Source organism: Panicum virgatum, chromosome 9N, assembly GCF_016808335.1.
Source record: "Panicum virgatum strain AP13 chromosome 9N, P.virgatum_v5, whole genome shotgun sequence".
NCBI lineage: Eukaryota > Viridiplantae > Streptophyta > Magnoliopsida > Poales > Poaceae > Panicum > Panicum virgatum.
The window spans coordinates 46,765,755-46,782,283 of record NC_053153.1 but is presented as its reverse complement, the minus strand read 5'-3'; the positions used below and the strand labels follow the sequence as shown (position 1 = coordinate 46,782,283).

At 54.0% G+C, this 16,529-nt stretch overlaps 1 protein-coding gene across 1 annotated transcript; it reads right to left on the bottom strand.

Moving 5' to 3' along the window:
- Positions 1 to 693: 693 nt before the first annotated feature.
- On the bottom strand, positions 694 to 2,392 carry LOC120692411 (deoxymugineic acid synthase 1-B-like). The gene is made up of 3 exons (XM_039975689.1): positions 1,859 to 2,392; positions 1,351 to 1,786; positions 694 to 1,048 (listed from the first exon to the last, which is right to left on the bottom strand). Exons 1-3 carry the CDS (start codon positions 2,224 to 2,226, stop codon positions 785 to 787), a joined length of 1,068 nt encoding a protein of 355 aa, XP_039831623.1. The 5' UTR covers positions 2,227 to 2,392; the 3' UTR covers positions 694 to 784.
- Between the last annotated feature and the right edge of the window lie 14,137 nt (positions 2,393 to 16,529).

Here is a 16,529-nt window from a genome sequence, read left to right as displayed (position 1 = left end):
TTGGTGTGCCCCAGCCCCGATCGCACGGCGCGGGGCACCACCTCCACCACGTGCACCCTAAAGGGCCGGAGCTCCAGCCACAGCGTCCATGGCGGCGCACACCGCCGCCTTGGACACACTAGGGCCGCCACTCCCTGACACCCTCCACCGCCCCTCCACGTGTGTTGTGGAGATCCTCCATGCCATGGCCATCCCCATCGAGCTCTCCGATCGGGAATCCGTGGACACGACGGTGGCGGACGGCAGTGGGCTGGGTGGGACGTGGCGGTAGAGGATGCTGGAGGACAGCTGTGGGCACACGGGATGCCGAGCGGACGATGGCGGCGGAGGACGCGCGAGGCATGGGGATGGGCTCGTGGGCGGGCAGCAAACCGTCTCGGATCAAAGGTTGTGGGCGGTTGCAAAAACGCCTCGATTAATTGTTTTTTGCCAGTTAATTGTTTTTGTAGTAGTGCAATGACCCAAAAATTATCTAACTTGCATCCCTAGGTTTGCCGCCTAGCTCTATTGTCATTCTATCTCATCAACCTGACCATGCCATCTTGCACCGTACTAAGACATCCTAGGCACTCCACATCCCTCGCATGATTGCCACGCCAAATATAATGCTGGTGCTTCGAATGGCCAAATCCCCCGCTCTACTTACAAGTTTTTGGTTCTGATCTCTTCTCTTTTCATCACAACTCACAAGGGTAATTAAAGAGAATTCCTGCCTCCATAAAGAGAGAAATTTAGAATGTACAGATAAAAATAATACATTAGGGCGTCATATTAATCAATCAAATCAATCAGACGAAACAAGCGCCGTTTGGATGCAGTGGCCGGCAGTGATCTCGCCGTCCCATAACTCCTCCACTGTTTTGTACGGCCCGGATTCATGCACCATGAAATTGTAGTTCCCCCTGGATTCCGGAAGGTCACTGATCTTCCGGCGGTCGTCGTCGGTGAGCTCCCAGCCGAAGATGTCGAGGTTCTCTCGCATCCTACTCTCGTTGAAGCTCTTGGTGATCACGCAGTCACCCTGCTCGTACACCCACCTAATGCACACCTGCATTATCTCCATCGCTGACAAGTTATTAGCAAATACCTCTTCGTTCCAAATTATTAGTCGTTTTGGTTTTTCTAAATTCATAGACTTTACTACGCATTTACATATATTATGTCTAGGTGCATAACAAAGTCTATAAATATAGAAAAACCAAAACAACTAATAATTTGGGACGGAGGGAGTAAACAATAGCCAAGCAGGGAGCTTAATTTTCTGATCCTGCAAAACTAATGAAATCTATTTGTTCATCATCAATAATTTGTCTATCTAGTAGACTTTATAACGAATAAGGAAATTATTACCTGGGCGACGGTTTTGCCCCTGTCCTGGGCGATCTGCTTCAGGACAGGGCTGTCCATGACGGAGGTGTTGGCCCATGGCGTGCCGGTGGCGCCCAGGGGCGAGTAGGCGCAGAGCTGGATCCCCTTCTCCCTGCACAACTCCCTCAGCTTGTTCTGGCGGCAGTAGGGGTGCACCTCCACCTGGTTAGCTGCCGGAGGGATCCTCGCGAAGGAGAGCAGGTGCTCGAGCTTCTTGCAGGCGAAGTTGCTGACGCCGATGGCCCTGGCCAACCCTCGCCGGTGGCACTCCTCCATCTCCTCCCACACCCCCTTCATGTCCATCGCCACCAGGTTCTTCTTCACCACCACCGCCGAGCCTGCTGCTTCACCCTCCGTCGGCCGCAGGCTCACCGGGTAGTGAATCAGGTACAGGTCCACGTACTCCATCCGCAGATTCCTGACCCGAAATTAATGAACAGTCAGTCACTGCTATCAAGCTTGCCGGGCTATGTGTGTACAGTGTACTCACTGTAGTGTCTTCTGGAGCGCCGGCAGGACGCGGCCGGGGTGCGCGTCGGCGATCCAGAGCTTGGAGGTGACGTAGACCTCGTCGCGGGAGGCGATGGTCCCCGCGCGGATGGCCTGGGCCACGGCGTCCCCGAGCGCGGCCTCCGCGTTGTACACCGCGGCGGTGTCCAAGTGGCGGTACCCGGCGTCGATGGCGCGGAGGACGGCATCCGTCACGCCGGCGTGGCCCTCGGCCTGGCCGAGCGTCGCCGTCGCCGTGCCGAAGCCCACCCGCGGCATCGGCTTGCCGGAGCTCAGCGCCACCGCTGGCACCATGACGGCCGCGGTCGTCGTCCTCGTCCCTCGTCGGCCGGCATCACCGGCCGCCATGGCGGGTAGGACGGTGGTGATGGAGCTCCGCTCCGTGCGCGCCGGTACGAATTTGCGTGGCTCGTCTTGCTTGGAACACACTACGTGTCGTATGTATGCGTCTATAAATTATGTGGTTGCATTGGTTTTCCACTCTGATCTTTTGGCAGCAGCCTAGTGTTTTCAATCCCGTATCCTTAAGGGATTCTGTTTTGGCGGCTGTATACTTGTTGCTAAAAATGCACGTAGGTGTGTGGCCCCGCGTTGCACTGAAGCTTCAATGTCTGACAGCAAGCGAAAGCGAGCCGTGACATCGAGTGGATCTTCTTCATTCTGGCTAAACTTGACTTGTGCCTGAAATGCGGTCTGACCAACTCTACTGCCCATAAGAAATAGGGAAATATCAATTTTTCAACTCTGAATTATCATGATCATCTTATTTTAGTCCTTGAACTACGAAACCAAACATCCTACACCTTCAAATAACGAAACTGTTCGAAAAACAACCTGAGCTCAACCTAAGGCGGTTTGCTACAGTATAATTTCCGAATTTCTAGAATTTTACACCTCTCTCAATTAAATAATGGAGAAAGCATAGTTAATATTGTCTAAAAATCGTGATATTTTGCTGGGAGGTAACACAAGATATAAAGATTCAATTTCAGCTAGATGTGCTACTTTAGACATAAAGGAATTTGAATTATAAAATTTTAAAAATTGGTAGAATTCAAAATTCCTTGAATTTTAATGCTAGCTAAACCTTTGCTAAAATGTATTAAATATATGGTAATTCATATTTTTATTTAGTTTAATAATATATTTTTTATTGGTCCAATTTTTGTTGAAATTATTTGAATTCCTGCATAATGTTCAAATTTGAATCAAATTTGATTATTTTAAATTCTAATTTGATAATTTTAAATAGAACTTGGGCCAACAAAAATTACTTTATTAAACTAAAAAAGTTTGAATTATATTATTTTTAATGCATTTTTAGCAAAGGTTTAACTAGCCTAAAATTTCAAGAAATTTTTAATTCTACAAAATTTTAAATTTTTTTAATTTAAATTCCTTTACATATAATGTCGCACATCTAGCCAAAATAGATTCCTTTTCTCTTTTGGTGCGTCCCAGCAAAATATCATGATTTATTGATAATATAAATTATACTTTCTCCATTATTTAATTGAAAGAGGTATAAAATCCTAGAAATTCAAAAATTATAGTGTAGCAAAACTATCCTAGGTTGGGTCCAGCATTGTTTTTTGAACGGTTTCGGCAGTTAAAGGTGTAAGATATCCGGTTTTTGTAGTTCAAGGATCAAAATCGAACGATCGTGATAGTTCAAGGTTGGAAAATGGACTTCAGGGTATTGCTGAATGCCAGAACTTATCTCTGAATTTTAAGTGCACATATTGTTGCTTCTGATAAAACTGTTAGAGTGAACTGATCGATATAAGAACAGAATTAACAAATAATCCATAATTGGGGTTCTTGGCCTTGGCTGCATTTTGCTTTAAGTGATCAAAAGCCCCGGGCCAAAATGTATCAGCACAAACCAGTGATGGCTGGTCTGAAACTCTGAATCCTTTCCTCTGTTAGTAATATACATATTTACAGCAAGTGGTGATTTTATCTGAACCGGCACAAAAATGAAATTATATAGCTAGTGAGAAGAATGACAATATACATATTTTGCATGGGAACTATTGATACAGTGTGCAACGGAGGTTGATATTGATCTTCAATTTCACGTGTGCAGTGTGCTGTCGTCATTTTACTTGTGGTCCGTCCCGGCGAGAGTTGGTGGAAAAGAAATCTTGGGAGGTGGCGAAGCGGTGTGGGGTGGATGGTCGGAGCGGGCTTTAAGGCTGACCGCACCGGCACCCTCCAAACCGTCCTCCAGGACGAGGATCCAGTAAAATCCTCTGCAGCGGCATTCTCTATCTCGTACGCAAGCGAAGCGGACCGTCGCGCTCACGCCAAATGCAGCGCATGTAGCGGGCTTCCGCTACCGCCGACGTGGCGCCTAGCGCGGGCCCCACTCGCCCCACCCGCCATCGCGACGAAGCCGAGGGCCGCTGCCGGGATGGCCTCCTCGCCTGGCGCAGAAGCAGGAGGATGTCGCGTCGAAGCCCGAGGACGAAGCCTGCCGCCGCCGCCGAGTCGCCGGAGTAGGACGCCTGGATCCGGAGGAGGAGGTCGCCCGCGCCGCACCGAGGCAGGGGCTCGATCTATGGCGCCGCCGCCATGACCGACAGAGGAGAAGAGAGGAGAGGGAGAAGTGGAGGGGCGGCCCCGCGCCGGACCGGAGGGAGCAGGGGAGGTGCACGCGCCGCCGGAAGAGGCCGCCGCCGAATCGTCGCGCTCGAACCAGATCCGGCGGCGGCCTTCCCCGTCCCCCGCTTCAGCGCCATGGCCGGTGCCGCGCCGCTGTCGCCGTCCCGTCCGCCGCTTGAGCGGTGCGATTCGATGGAGCAGTAGCAAGCGCCGGCGGAGAGCAGTGGAGCGGCACCGGGAGAGGGAGGCGGAGGAGCAGAGGCGCAGGCGGACGGGCCCCCCGCCGCCGCCTTCCCCGCTCCCGCTCGGCCTGCGCGCCCGCTCGGCCACCCGCACCCACGCGGCCCCGCGCCGCCGCCACCTGCCGGAGAGGGAGGCCCCGGCGAGGTCGGCCCCGAAGCGCGCCGCCCCGGCGAGGTCGGCCCCGACGCGCGCCACCCCGGCGAGCTCGGCCCCAGCGCGCCCCGCCTCGCGGCCGCGTTCGCCCGCGCCGAGCCCGCCGGCGTGCAGCTCCGCGAAACCCGGCGCGGCCGCGTCACGCGGCTGGGCACGAGGGCCTGGCGCTCGCCCGCCTCGACGGCCTCGACAGCCATGGTGGCATCCTCGCCGTCCGAGCGGCCTGCGGGCGCGGAGGCGCCAGGCAGCGGCAAGGGGAAGAGCCGGGGATGGAGGGAGGCCGTCGGGGAGGGAGCTCCGCCGTGCGCAGGGGAAATGGGGGAGAGCAGGGGAGGGGGCGCGCGTGGGAGGAGATGGCAGAGAGGGAGAGAGAGAGAGAGGAGAGAAGAAGGAAAAATAGAATATAACATGTGGGTTTTATTGGGTGGTAGGTAATATAGAGTAGAATACAGAGGATGAATGAATGTAGAGAAATTGAAAATAGAGTAGAGAATTTTGTTGACTAAGATAGAATATTTTTTTAATGATGAATTTAGAGTACGATAAGTGTGGATAGGCTAACGGCGGTGGTCGGTTGATGTTGGCACTTTGCCCGGGAGAAAACGTGCGTGGCTGATGACGTTGTGTGAACGGGCAGGTGACATGGCGTGAGCGGCCGGGTGACGTTGCGCGAGCGGGCCGTGATTGCCACGCAAGCAGCAGGAATATATTGGGCCGGGCCTGGTCGCTTCAGCTTCAGCTTCTTGAAGCTTTGGCTGTAGCTGCAGCAGCCAGCCGGGCCGGTGCAGCCAGCATGATAATCCCTGCCTTTTTTCTTTTTTATATTTAAAAAAAATAAAATTTCAAAAATATATTTTCGTTTTGAAAAATTTCAAATATATACCCTGGTCGTCCTATGGGGGCGACAGGCCCTAAATGTAAATTTTTTCTTCAAACTTGCAACGAAGTCCCTGGCCGGGGGCGCGCGCGTGCAGGAGGGGCATGTCGCCCCCCCCCAACGGGCGACAGGGGGGCCTGTCACCCCCCAGGCGACCGGTGGCCCCCGCCCACAGGCGCGACAGGGGGGCCTGTCGCCCCCCCTCGGGCGACCGGGTCATGCCCCTCTATATAAGCATTCTACCCCTTTTCTTCCACATTTGAGCCCAAAAATTTCACCAAAAATTTAGAAAAAAAGAGAGGGGTAAGAAGAAGGAAAGCGGCGAAGCCCTGCCGGATTTCGCACTTGTGATCTGCAAGTTAGTACATTTAGTTTATGTATTTTTTCATTGATATTGTAGAGTAATTTAATTTAATTAGTGCTATAGTAGAACCATTTAAGTAGAATTTTAATGATACTTTAGTTACGTAGTAGTAAATTAGTTTAGAAAATTAGTACTACGCATTTGTTATTACAATTGCAGTACTATTAGAGACGTGTTTATAAATTAATTACGATTTAGAATAGAATTTCGCATATGCAGTATAGAATTTGAGTGTCATCACGTAGTTATGAATACTTATATGTTGTAGTTGAATTCCATACTTAGTTTTTACGGATTATTGAATAAGGTATTGAAGTAAAGAGTATAACTCGATAAGTATTCTGTGATATACAGATATGTCGAGCAAGATGCAGTTTCAAGTATTTTATGGTGACTACAATATTTTGTATGGGCCAAATGGAGTAGATCTTTCTGCCTTTAAATGCACATCTAGCGTCATAGATAAACCTCTGTAAAGGAGTTTTGGTTCCATATGTAAGCGGCTGCAGCGTGGGTTTCGTGTTGACCCGTTGACACATGTGATGACCGTCCAGTCTCTTGTTAACTGGGAGGTAGAAAGTGATTTATGGGAATTGATAATGATACACAGCACTGATGACTGGCAGAAGTACATGCAAGCAGCTCTAGAGCGTGGGTGGCCTTTGGCCATTCTTGTTCAAATCCGGGAGAAGACACAAAATGAAATCCAACATAGTGCAGATCAAGCAACTCCGAGTATTCGAAGAGAGACCAACTATGTTGAGCAAGATGAGTCAAAAGAGATAGAGAACCAAAACATGGGACCACAGGGCCTTGCTGATGAGGGAGAGAGGATACATAGCATTGTGGACGAGATGGAGGTAGAAGACCAAACCGCAATAGAGATGGAAGAATATGAGGGCTCATCTGATGACGAGCAATACTCATTGCCAAAAGAGTGGAAGGGGCATAGTTTTGGCAGTCATGTCGCAGAAGACGTACGAAATCAGGAGTGAGAGTACATAAGGAATAAGATAGTGCAAGGTGCAACATATCCAAACATTGAAGCCGTAAAAGATGCTGTGAGAATATGGGCAATATCATTGAAACGAGAATTTAGAGTCGTAAAGTCTGGCAGTAAAGAATATGAGGTGAAGTGTGTGAATGATGGATGTCCATGGCGAGTACATGCATTCAAGGGAAAATGGAAGTCGAACTGTGTCGTGGCTCTAAGGAGGAGGGCCACAGCTGGGTGGCATAGTGCACCCGCCTAATCCCTAAGGGTGGACACTCAGGAATGGGCAAGCTATTCGACAGATCTACCCTTCCTGCAAGAACACATGAACACTCGAGGATTTTAGAGTGGTTCGGGCCGCCGGAGCGTAATACCCTACGTCCACTGAGAGTTCTATTGCTCTTGTGTCCGGGGATGAGTCTATCCTCTACCTCTAAGTCCCTTTTGAGACCTGAGTCCTTCTCTAGCGGGCGTCCCCCTTTTATAGCGCAAGGAGGACGCGTACATAGGCATTGGACCCCGACAGGTGGGCCCAACAAGGATGTATAGTATACCACGAAAAAGACATTGTCGTGCTATAGTGATGGAGAATCTTTTGCCGGATACGCTTCATCGCCCTGTATACTCTCTGACCGAGGGGGGTCTTCACCTGTCCCATCGGCGAAGTGCTCGTTGAGGCGGTGTAGGTTGTGGCGTAGACTGTTGGGTCTACTACGTAGGCGTTATGATACTCCGTCGCCGAGTTGTCGTGTCTAACTGGCGTTGCAGACTGACGCGCGTGGCGTGGGCGGCGCCAGAGGCTGCACTGTGCCCTTGGTAACGCGTGGTCAATAGTACAGCCTGGTGAAAGCTGCCCCGTGCCCAGTGGCAGCAGAGCACGCCTCAACCACTCGCACTTAATGCGGGTGGGTGAGGGAGCTTCCAGCGGAAGGCTTGCGCCCACGCCCGCGTCTGCGTGACACGTGGCGGCTCCGGACCCCTCCCGAGCAGCTAGCTAAGCCAAGAGCTCACAGGGGTCCGGATAGGCACGTGGAGGTCCCGGACCCACCTGCGGGGTCCGGGTCCGCGGTCATATGTGCTGAGCATTTCCACCTCTGGGACACGTGGTGACACCAGACCCGCTTCCCGAGCGGGAAGCGGGTCCGGGACTGTTGGTCCGGTGAGATGGAGTCAGACCCCAGGGGGCCGGCTGCTTAGCTCCTTAGGGCGTAGTTACGGATAACTACGCGAGTCTTAACACAGCTAGAGGGGGTACCCTAGTCCAGAGGTACCGACAATGGCCCCCGGGTCCACCTCGGGGGAGGTACGAACCTGTAGGTGGGGCCATTATCGTGATGTGTTCTGGCACAACTTGGCTGTGTTGGCGCGCTCATGTCGTGCGCGGGTGCTCCGGACCCCCTAAAGGCCGTAGCACTTGTTGCCAGGTTCAGGTACTAGTGCTCTCTCAGTAGGACGGTGGAGGTGCAGGCTTAGGGTACGGAACCAAGCTAAGCGGCTGCACGGACCTCGAACCGCCCAGGGAGCAAGCACCACTTCCCGGACCTGTCTCCAGGCGACCGTGGCGAGCGGTCTCCGCCGGAGCGGGCCACCGGAGTGGACTTGAGCGACCGTGGCCAGCGGTCTCCGCCGAAGCGGGGCACCGGAGTGGACTTTGAGCGACCGTGGTGAGCGGTCTCCGCCGGAGCGGGCCACCGGAGTGGACTTTGAGCGACCGTGGCGAGCGGTCTCCGCCGGAGCGGGCCACCAGAGTGGACTTGAGCGACCGTGGCGGGCGGTCTCCGCCGGAGCGGGCCACCGGAGTGGACTTTGAGCGACCGTGGTGAGCGGTCTCCGCCGGAGCGGGCCTCCGGAGTGGACTTGGAGCGACCGTGGCGAGCAGTCTCCACCGGAGCGGGCCACCGGAGTGGACTTGAGCGACCGTGGCGAGCGGTCTCCGCCGGAGCGGGCCACCGGAGTGGACTTGGGGCGACCGTGGCGAGCGGTCTCTGCCGGAGGGGCCACCGGAGTGGACTTGGGGCGACCGTGGCGAGCGGTCTCCGCCGGAGCGAGCCACCGGAGTGGACTTGAGGCGACCGTGGCGAGCGATCTCCGCCGGAGCGGGCCACCGGAGTGGACTTGAGCGACCGTGGCAAGCGGTCTCCGCCGGAGCGGGCCACCGGAGTGGACTTGAAGCGTTGCTGACGATCCCATGATTTATGCCACCGGACCTTGCAGCAAGGTGTAGGAAACCAGGCCTTATACTTGAAAGGAGCCCGGGACCCCTAGGGACAGCAGTCTAGGATACTAGGGGACTCGTAACAGGGTAGTGAAGTACGTAGGCTTAGGGCACATTACCAGGCTAAGCTACGCGGAGCTTCCCTACCCCAGGATATGGGCACCACTTCTCCTAAGCAGGTCCCTAGAGGTCCGAACTGCCTTCCAGCTAGAAGGGGTGTCCCCACCTGACCACGAGCCAGCAACTCAATTTGGATCGTTAGCAACAAAAGAAAAGACTCCGTACGGAAGAAAGAAAACATGTAAGCTGAACGGACAAGTGCTACCCAGGTTAATGTAAAGATAGGACTGAGAAAGCAAATCTCCTTTATTGCTTGATTCGTGGTGTACATCAAAGGTCGGGATTACGAGGGCGGACCTCTACCGCTCTGGACCACTTGCTGGTGTCGCTTGTTTGCGCGATGAAGCCAGAGGTCGGGTTTACCAGGGCGGACCTTTACCGCTCTGGACCATACGTAGGCACCAAATCATTACAAAGGAGAAACACACTCAATCCTATCTAGTGATAACCTCCAGCCGCTGCCCCGCAAGGCGTGCATGTTGCTGGCCGTAGTCGAGCTGCCACCTTGGGGGCCCTTCTGAGTCGTTGGGGGCGAAGGCGCCCTGGACGTGCTTGTTTAGCATCATCCAGCACCACCTCGGGAGCTTGCAGGGCCCTTCCCAGCATAAGAATTGTTTCATGCTCAGTTTGCATGAGAACAATTTCCTTGGCTTTGAATGGGAGTGGCCCTGCAGTCGCTAGTTGCCGACGGAAGGACGGGTGCTCGTTTGGACGAGCACGGAGCGTGGAGAAGGGCGGTCGTTCGCCGGCTCCACCTTAGTGCTGACCCAGGACCCCCGTGCCTTGCGGTGGAGGCTGACATCTGTCTGCAGCAGCTCCAAGGAGGACTTGAGCCAGGCGAGGGAGAAGGCGACCGACATCCTTCCGGCTCCAGGCTCCATCTTGAGAGGAAACCTCGAGCCGACGCCGTGCCGCCGTAGGAGACCCCCGGCGGTTGCTTGAGAGAAAACCTTGAGCCGACGCTGGGGTAGCGCAGGGTGACGCGCAGCGGTGGCGCCGCCCCTGCGCACCACCGTGCCGGCTCTGAGGTGTCGTAGTGGCGACGCACAGCAGGCGCCGCTGCCGTGCGCCTCCGCGCCGAGGATTCTGTTGCTTCGGTGTCGGGGCATGCGGCGCGGGTGGTGCCGTGCCCCTCTTCATCTTCTCGTCGTTGTTGCAGAGGATGAGCTCAACCTCAGAGACGAGGAAGTGAGCGGAGATCTGACCGACGCTTGCGCGCATCCCCACGGACGGCGCCAGATGTCGTGGCTCTAAGGAGGAGGGCCACAGCCGGGTGGCGTAGTGCACCCGCCTAATCTCTGAGGGTGGACACTCGGGAATGTGCAAGCTATTCGACAGATCTACCCTTCCTAAAAGAACACATGAACACTCGAGGATTTTAGAGTGGTTCGGGCCGCCGGAGCGTAATACCGTACGTCCATTGAGAGTTCTATTGCTCTTGTGTCCGGGGATGAGTCTATCCTCTGCCTCTAAGTCCCTTTTGAGACCTGAGTCCTTCTCTAGCGGGCGTCCCCCTTTTATAGCGCAAGGAGGACGCGTACACAGGCATTGGACCCCGACAGGTGGGCCCAACAAGGATGTATACTATACCACGAAAAAGACATTGTCGTGCTATAGTGATGGAGAATCTTTTGCCGGATACGCTTCATCGCCCTGTAGACTCTCTGACCGAGGGGGTCTTCACCTGTCCCATCGGCGAAGTGCCCGTTGAGGCGGTGTAGGTTGCGACGTAGACTGTTGGGTCTACTGCGTAGGCGTTATGATACTCCTTCGCCGAGCTGTCGTGTCTAACTGGCGTTGCAGAATGACGCGCGTGGCGTGGGCGGCGCCAGAGGCTGCACTGTGCGCCTTGGTAATGCGCAGTTAATAGTACAGAGTGGCGAAAGCTGCCCCGTGCCCAGTGGCAGCAGAGCACGCCTCAACCACTCGCACTTAATGCGGGTAGGTGAGGGAGCTTCCAGCGGAAGGCTTGCACCCGCGCCCGCGTCTGCGTGACACGTGGCGGCTCCGGACCCCTGTGTAAGGATCGATGGACCAAGAGGGGGTGAATTGGGCCTTTTTCAAATTTCTAAGATAGTTAAAACAACCTTAACCTATGCAATGCTAGTAAGGCTCAATTCACCAACCGGCTAAACAAAGCAAACTACACAAGCTAACAAAGATATGAAACTAAGCAAGGTAGAGCTAAGCTATGATCTCTAAGGTCAAGCACATGAAAGATTGCATGAAAGTAAGTGCTTGAAATGAGAGAGAGTGCAAGAGACAACCGGATTTTTTCCCGTGGTATCGATGTGTTGGCACACACCCCTAATCCACGTTGTGACACTCACTAAGAGTCTTAGCACCTCCCATGTCACCGAGACTTGGGCGCTCAGTAAGAGTCTCCGTTCACCATCCCGGCGTGGTGGAGCTCAAGCCACGTACAATCTTCTTCTCCGGGCTCCCACAATCCTTGGCAAGCTCCGCGAGAAACACCTCGATCACCAAGATCGCCTAGGTGATGCCAATCACCAAGAGTAACAAGCTAAGGCCTTCACTTGAGCAAGAACCGATCACCAAGAACGGATGCACACAAGCTTCTCTCTACTCAAGTCCTTAATCTTGCTTCTTGATTGATTGAATGAACAAGTATGTGAAAGATGAAGCTCAAGGTGGCTCTTGACTATAGTATGAGTGTATGGATGTTGCCTGGTGTCAAGAAGTGGCAAAATGACCCATTGGAGGGGTATATATAGGCAGCTCACACGAATAGAGCCGTTGGAGAAAAGCTGCCAGAAAACTGCATAGCGCCGGTTAATCCGACGATCCTCCAATAGCCAGCGTCGGTTTAACCGATGAATGTAAACTGCCCCTTCTGAAAACTAGCCGTTACAACTTGGGCAGATTAACCTACGTATTATCGGTTTAACCGGTGAGTGTAGTTGTCCACTGATCTACTGAAAAACCAAGTCTCTGGACAACTACACCGACGTTAACTCAAAACCATCGTCGGTTTAACCGGTGAGTACAACTTCAGAAATCCCTGGAAAAAACCATCTCACTGGTCAATTGCACCGACATCTCAATTCAAACATCGTCGGTTTAACCGGTGTATAGAACCTTGAAATACCCTGGAAAAACCAACTCTGGACTAATGCACCGACGTTCAATTCAAACGCGTCGGTTTAACCGGTGTATTGACTTGTCCAGACTCTGCTGACTTCGTTTAACCGACGTATAGAAAAATGTGAGCGTCGGTTAAACCGGTGTTAAAGACTTTTTCTGATTTTGCCTTTTCTGATTTGAGTCTTGAATGAAATCCAAATATTCTTGACATATAAGTTGAGAACCACTTATTTGAACTTCTAGGAACCTGAGTGACCATAGTGTGCATCCATTTTTGATTGACCATGTCCATGCTCAAGTTACTTGGCCTTAACCCCTCATAATAGTGCGATTACTACAAAACTATAAAACCTATACTAACCTAAGTGTCCCTCTCAACCTTATGACACTTAGGACTAGAAAGATCCTTAGTCTTGACATATAATTGAGTTGAAAACCGAGATCGCCTTTTTGAATAATGAAATTGAGGGGCCTCTTTTGACATATGACCAAATGAGCGATAATGATCTATTAAGCTGCACAAACTCATTAGTCACAATAATGGTTGTCATTAATCACCGAAACATACCTTGAGGGCCTAGATGCTTACAATCTCCCCCTTTTGGTGATTGATGACAACACAAATATAAATAACGAGAGAGCGAGAAAGATAAAACAAGATAAACACAAGCAAACTCGAAGAAGGACCAACGAGCTCAACGGCTCAAACGAAATCCATAGATATGTCTCAAACCACAGCAAACTCAAGCGACAAAAGTACATATACATGAACTAACACCAAATGTGATACAAAACATCAAGGTCCTGATAACTACGAGCTCTCTCTAACTCTACCCTCCCCCTGACTCTCTCCCCCTTTGGCGTCAAAGCACCAAAAAGGCGAGCTACTGATCCGGCTGTCGCGGCACGGCGAGGAAGCGGTCCGGGTCATCATCGTCGTCGTTGTCGGACGGTGTACCCTCGGTAACAGATGGGAGCTGCTGGTCAGTACTGCCTGCTGGATCTGAACTGACTGGGGGTGTAGCTGTGGTAGAGGCTCTCGTGCTAGCATTGCCTAGAAGTGGGTTCGTAGACGTGGTAACCGGCTCAGCAGAAGAAGTGTCAACTTCTGACGTAGTGAGTGCTGAAGCTGCCGGCTGTGTCGACTGCTGAAGTAAGGACCCCTCTCCTCCTCCCCCTGAAAGTAGTGTCTGTGGAACGACGGGGAGAGCGACTGTCGACGGTGAGTCCTGGAAGAGTGTGGTCGCTGGCAGTGGCGAGAAAAGTGGACGACCGGTAGACCCAAGAAGTGCTGACATCGAGAACGTGGTCTCCGGTGTCGTCGAGAGAGCAGGAGCTGCAGTAGTAACTGGAGGAGCTGGTGTGACCGCAAGCTGAGGTGCTGCAACACCCTGAAGTCCTGGCTACTGCGGGGCGAGTCCGGTGTGAGAGTAAAGCTGTGAGATCATCCCGAACATCGCCATCATGCCCTGCTGCATCTGCTGGAACTGAGCGTCTGTCCTCTGAGAGACTCTGTCAATAGGCCCGACAAAACGCTCCTCGGTCGCAGCCCGCTCTCGGGCGGCCTCCCTCTATATAGCAGCAAGCTGAGCCTCATGGGCTCTCCTGGCCTCCTCCTGTGCAAGCCGGTCCTCTCTCTGCTGAGTCACGAGCTGCTGTTGAAGTGCGGTGAGCTCGGATGGCTGAGACACCTGGGACTCAGAGACTGTAGTAGCAGCGGCTGACTCTGGGGCTGGCTCTCTGGACCCCCCCTGCCTCGTGGTCGTGACTAGCTGGGGCTGCTGCAGGGAAGTACTCGACGTCCTCGGAGGAGTCTGACTCAAGCTCAGACCAGTGTATCTCATCATCTCCTCCGGGAAGCTGGGCCTCGGCAGCTAGTAGTGCCTCATCCTCCTGTGCCACTCGGGCCTGTGCCTCTGGGGACAACTGTGCCATGGCAGCTCTCTCGGCTTGTCTGCCTCTCCTCCGGTCCTGTGGTGCTGTGGGACGGTAAACTGGGAACCGGGGAGCCTCATCCTGACGGTAGACTGCACTGACCGGTGACTCAGCTGGCACAATCATAGAACAGATATAGCTGATCTAGTGAGCATAAGGAAACTGCCTCACGACTCCCATCCCGTCAGTGATCACATCCTCAATCTCAGCCAAAATAAAGTCAACAATATCGAACGGCTCGTGAGTGAGGATGTGAAGTAGTAACAACTGCTGCAAACCCGTAAACCCCTCTGGGTAGCCACTCCTCGGTAGCAAAGTCCTCCGGAGGGCCATGTGTACTGCATATGCCTCTGGGGTCAACAGGCTAGGAACTCTGGCATACGATGCTGGAAATGGCTGGCGGAAGCACTGAGTGATCGCCTCGTGTGAAGGTGCAATCCCGCCAATCATAGCTCTGCGCGGTGGATCTGCGTCTCCGTATACCATCTCGTGCAGGGAGACATCAATCAAGTCAACTCCGAGAATCCCTGCAATCGTCGCCCTGGACAGACCAAAGACCTGGCCTCCAAACACGAAGTGTACTGCTCTGCGCTCGGGAGCGATCCAGGCTGTGGCGTAGAACACTCTAACCCAGTCCTCTATGTATCTGTTCTGCTCTATCTGGAGTAACCTGGGCAGGCCCCTGAAGTGAGCAAAGTGCTCTCTAACGTCTACTCCCCGTGCGGCTGTCCTCAGTGACACCCAGTCAAGCACTCTGTGCGGGAAGATCTTGTGGCCCCGCCTCTGGTAGGTCTCGTAGAAACTGGCCTGAAGAAGCGTCCAGAACCTACGGTCGACCCTGCTATCATGGGTCACGGGGCACCAGTCCTCCTCCTGAACACTCCACCTGAGCCTCTTGACCTTCGCCGCATTGGGCTTGGTCAAGTTCTGGAGCAGCACACCTGGCTCCAGACGCACAACAGTGTCCATACGGAACACTGCGCGCTCGGCCTCAAGGGCCTCGGCTCTATGAGCTGCTGCTGCTGCTGCGGACCTGCGAGGCTCCTGTGGCTAGTGACCTCCTCGCGTCCTCGGTCCAGTGCGACGCTCGGTCGCTGGCGAAGTCTCTGCTGCTGGGGACGTCTGCCGAGTGCGGCCAGACCGTCGTAGAGTCGGTGATTCGTGTGTGCTCTGCCCCTGAGACTGCTCAGACTGCTCTGCCTCTGAATCTGAATCTGCAGCTGTATCTGACTGATCTGACTCTGCTGCTGCCTCAGTCGTGGCTCTGGTAGCCCTGGCACCTCTAACTCGGCCCATACCTCGGCCTCTGCCCCTGCCCCTGGCTGGCGGATCCCTGATCGCGAACAGGCGAGCACGGCCTGACGCTTGCTCCTCGGCGGCCTTGGCCACCATCTCGGCCCTCTCGACCTCTCTCTCTGCACGAGTCCGCTTGCGAGCAGGCTTCTCGACCACAACCTCCTTCCCCTTCCTCTTCTCACGACCCATCTCGACAACAGGGAGCAATAAGGACGCGGCTCTGCGAGCTAGGGCGAGCGCGATGGTTCGGGCAAAACACCGAACACTTGGCGTGCGAGGCGTGGGTGCGCGAGTAGGGTTCCGCGTGCGGCGAACTTGCGCTGTGTGGGCGATGTGACTTGGTTTGCTTGGCTTGGGTGCGGAGAGGTGGAGCTGCGCGCTGGTGGCAGCAATGGCGGTGCGCAGGCGGCGGCGACGCGGTGGCGGTTGTGCGCGCTGAGGCGACGCAGAAGGCGCGCGGGCGGCACAAAGGCGGCGGCGCGGGCGCGCTGAGGACGGCGTACTGTGGTGGCGAGGGCCTGCAGTGGCGGCGGCGAGGTGGAACGGCGGCGGCGCGAGCGAGTCGGGTGCGGGAGCGGAGCGGCGGCGGCGAGAAGAATAAATTGAGAAAACAAACAGAGGCCGCGGGCAAGGGATATATGATAGTTGGGCCCCGCATTTTTCCTTAACGCCGGTTAAACCGATGCCTAGGTCTTGAGCGCCGGTCGATTACATCGGTGCAGTTCACCCGTGACTCCAGCAA

Excerpts from the sequence above, each read along its gene's own strand:
- LOC120692411 (XM_039975689.1), bottom strand. The coding sequence starts at position 2,226 with ATGGCGGCCGGTGATGCCGGCCGACGAGGGACGAGGACGACGACCGCG. Across the intron at positions 1,787-1,858 it reads GCGCTCCAGAAGACACTACA|GAATCTGCGGATGGAGTACG; the intron begins GTGAGTACACTG and ends ATTTCGGGTCAG. Across the intron at positions 1,049-1,350 it reads GGGGCAAAACCGTCGCCCAG|GTGTGCATTAGGTGGGTGTA; the intron begins GTAATAATTTCC and ends GAGATAATGCAG.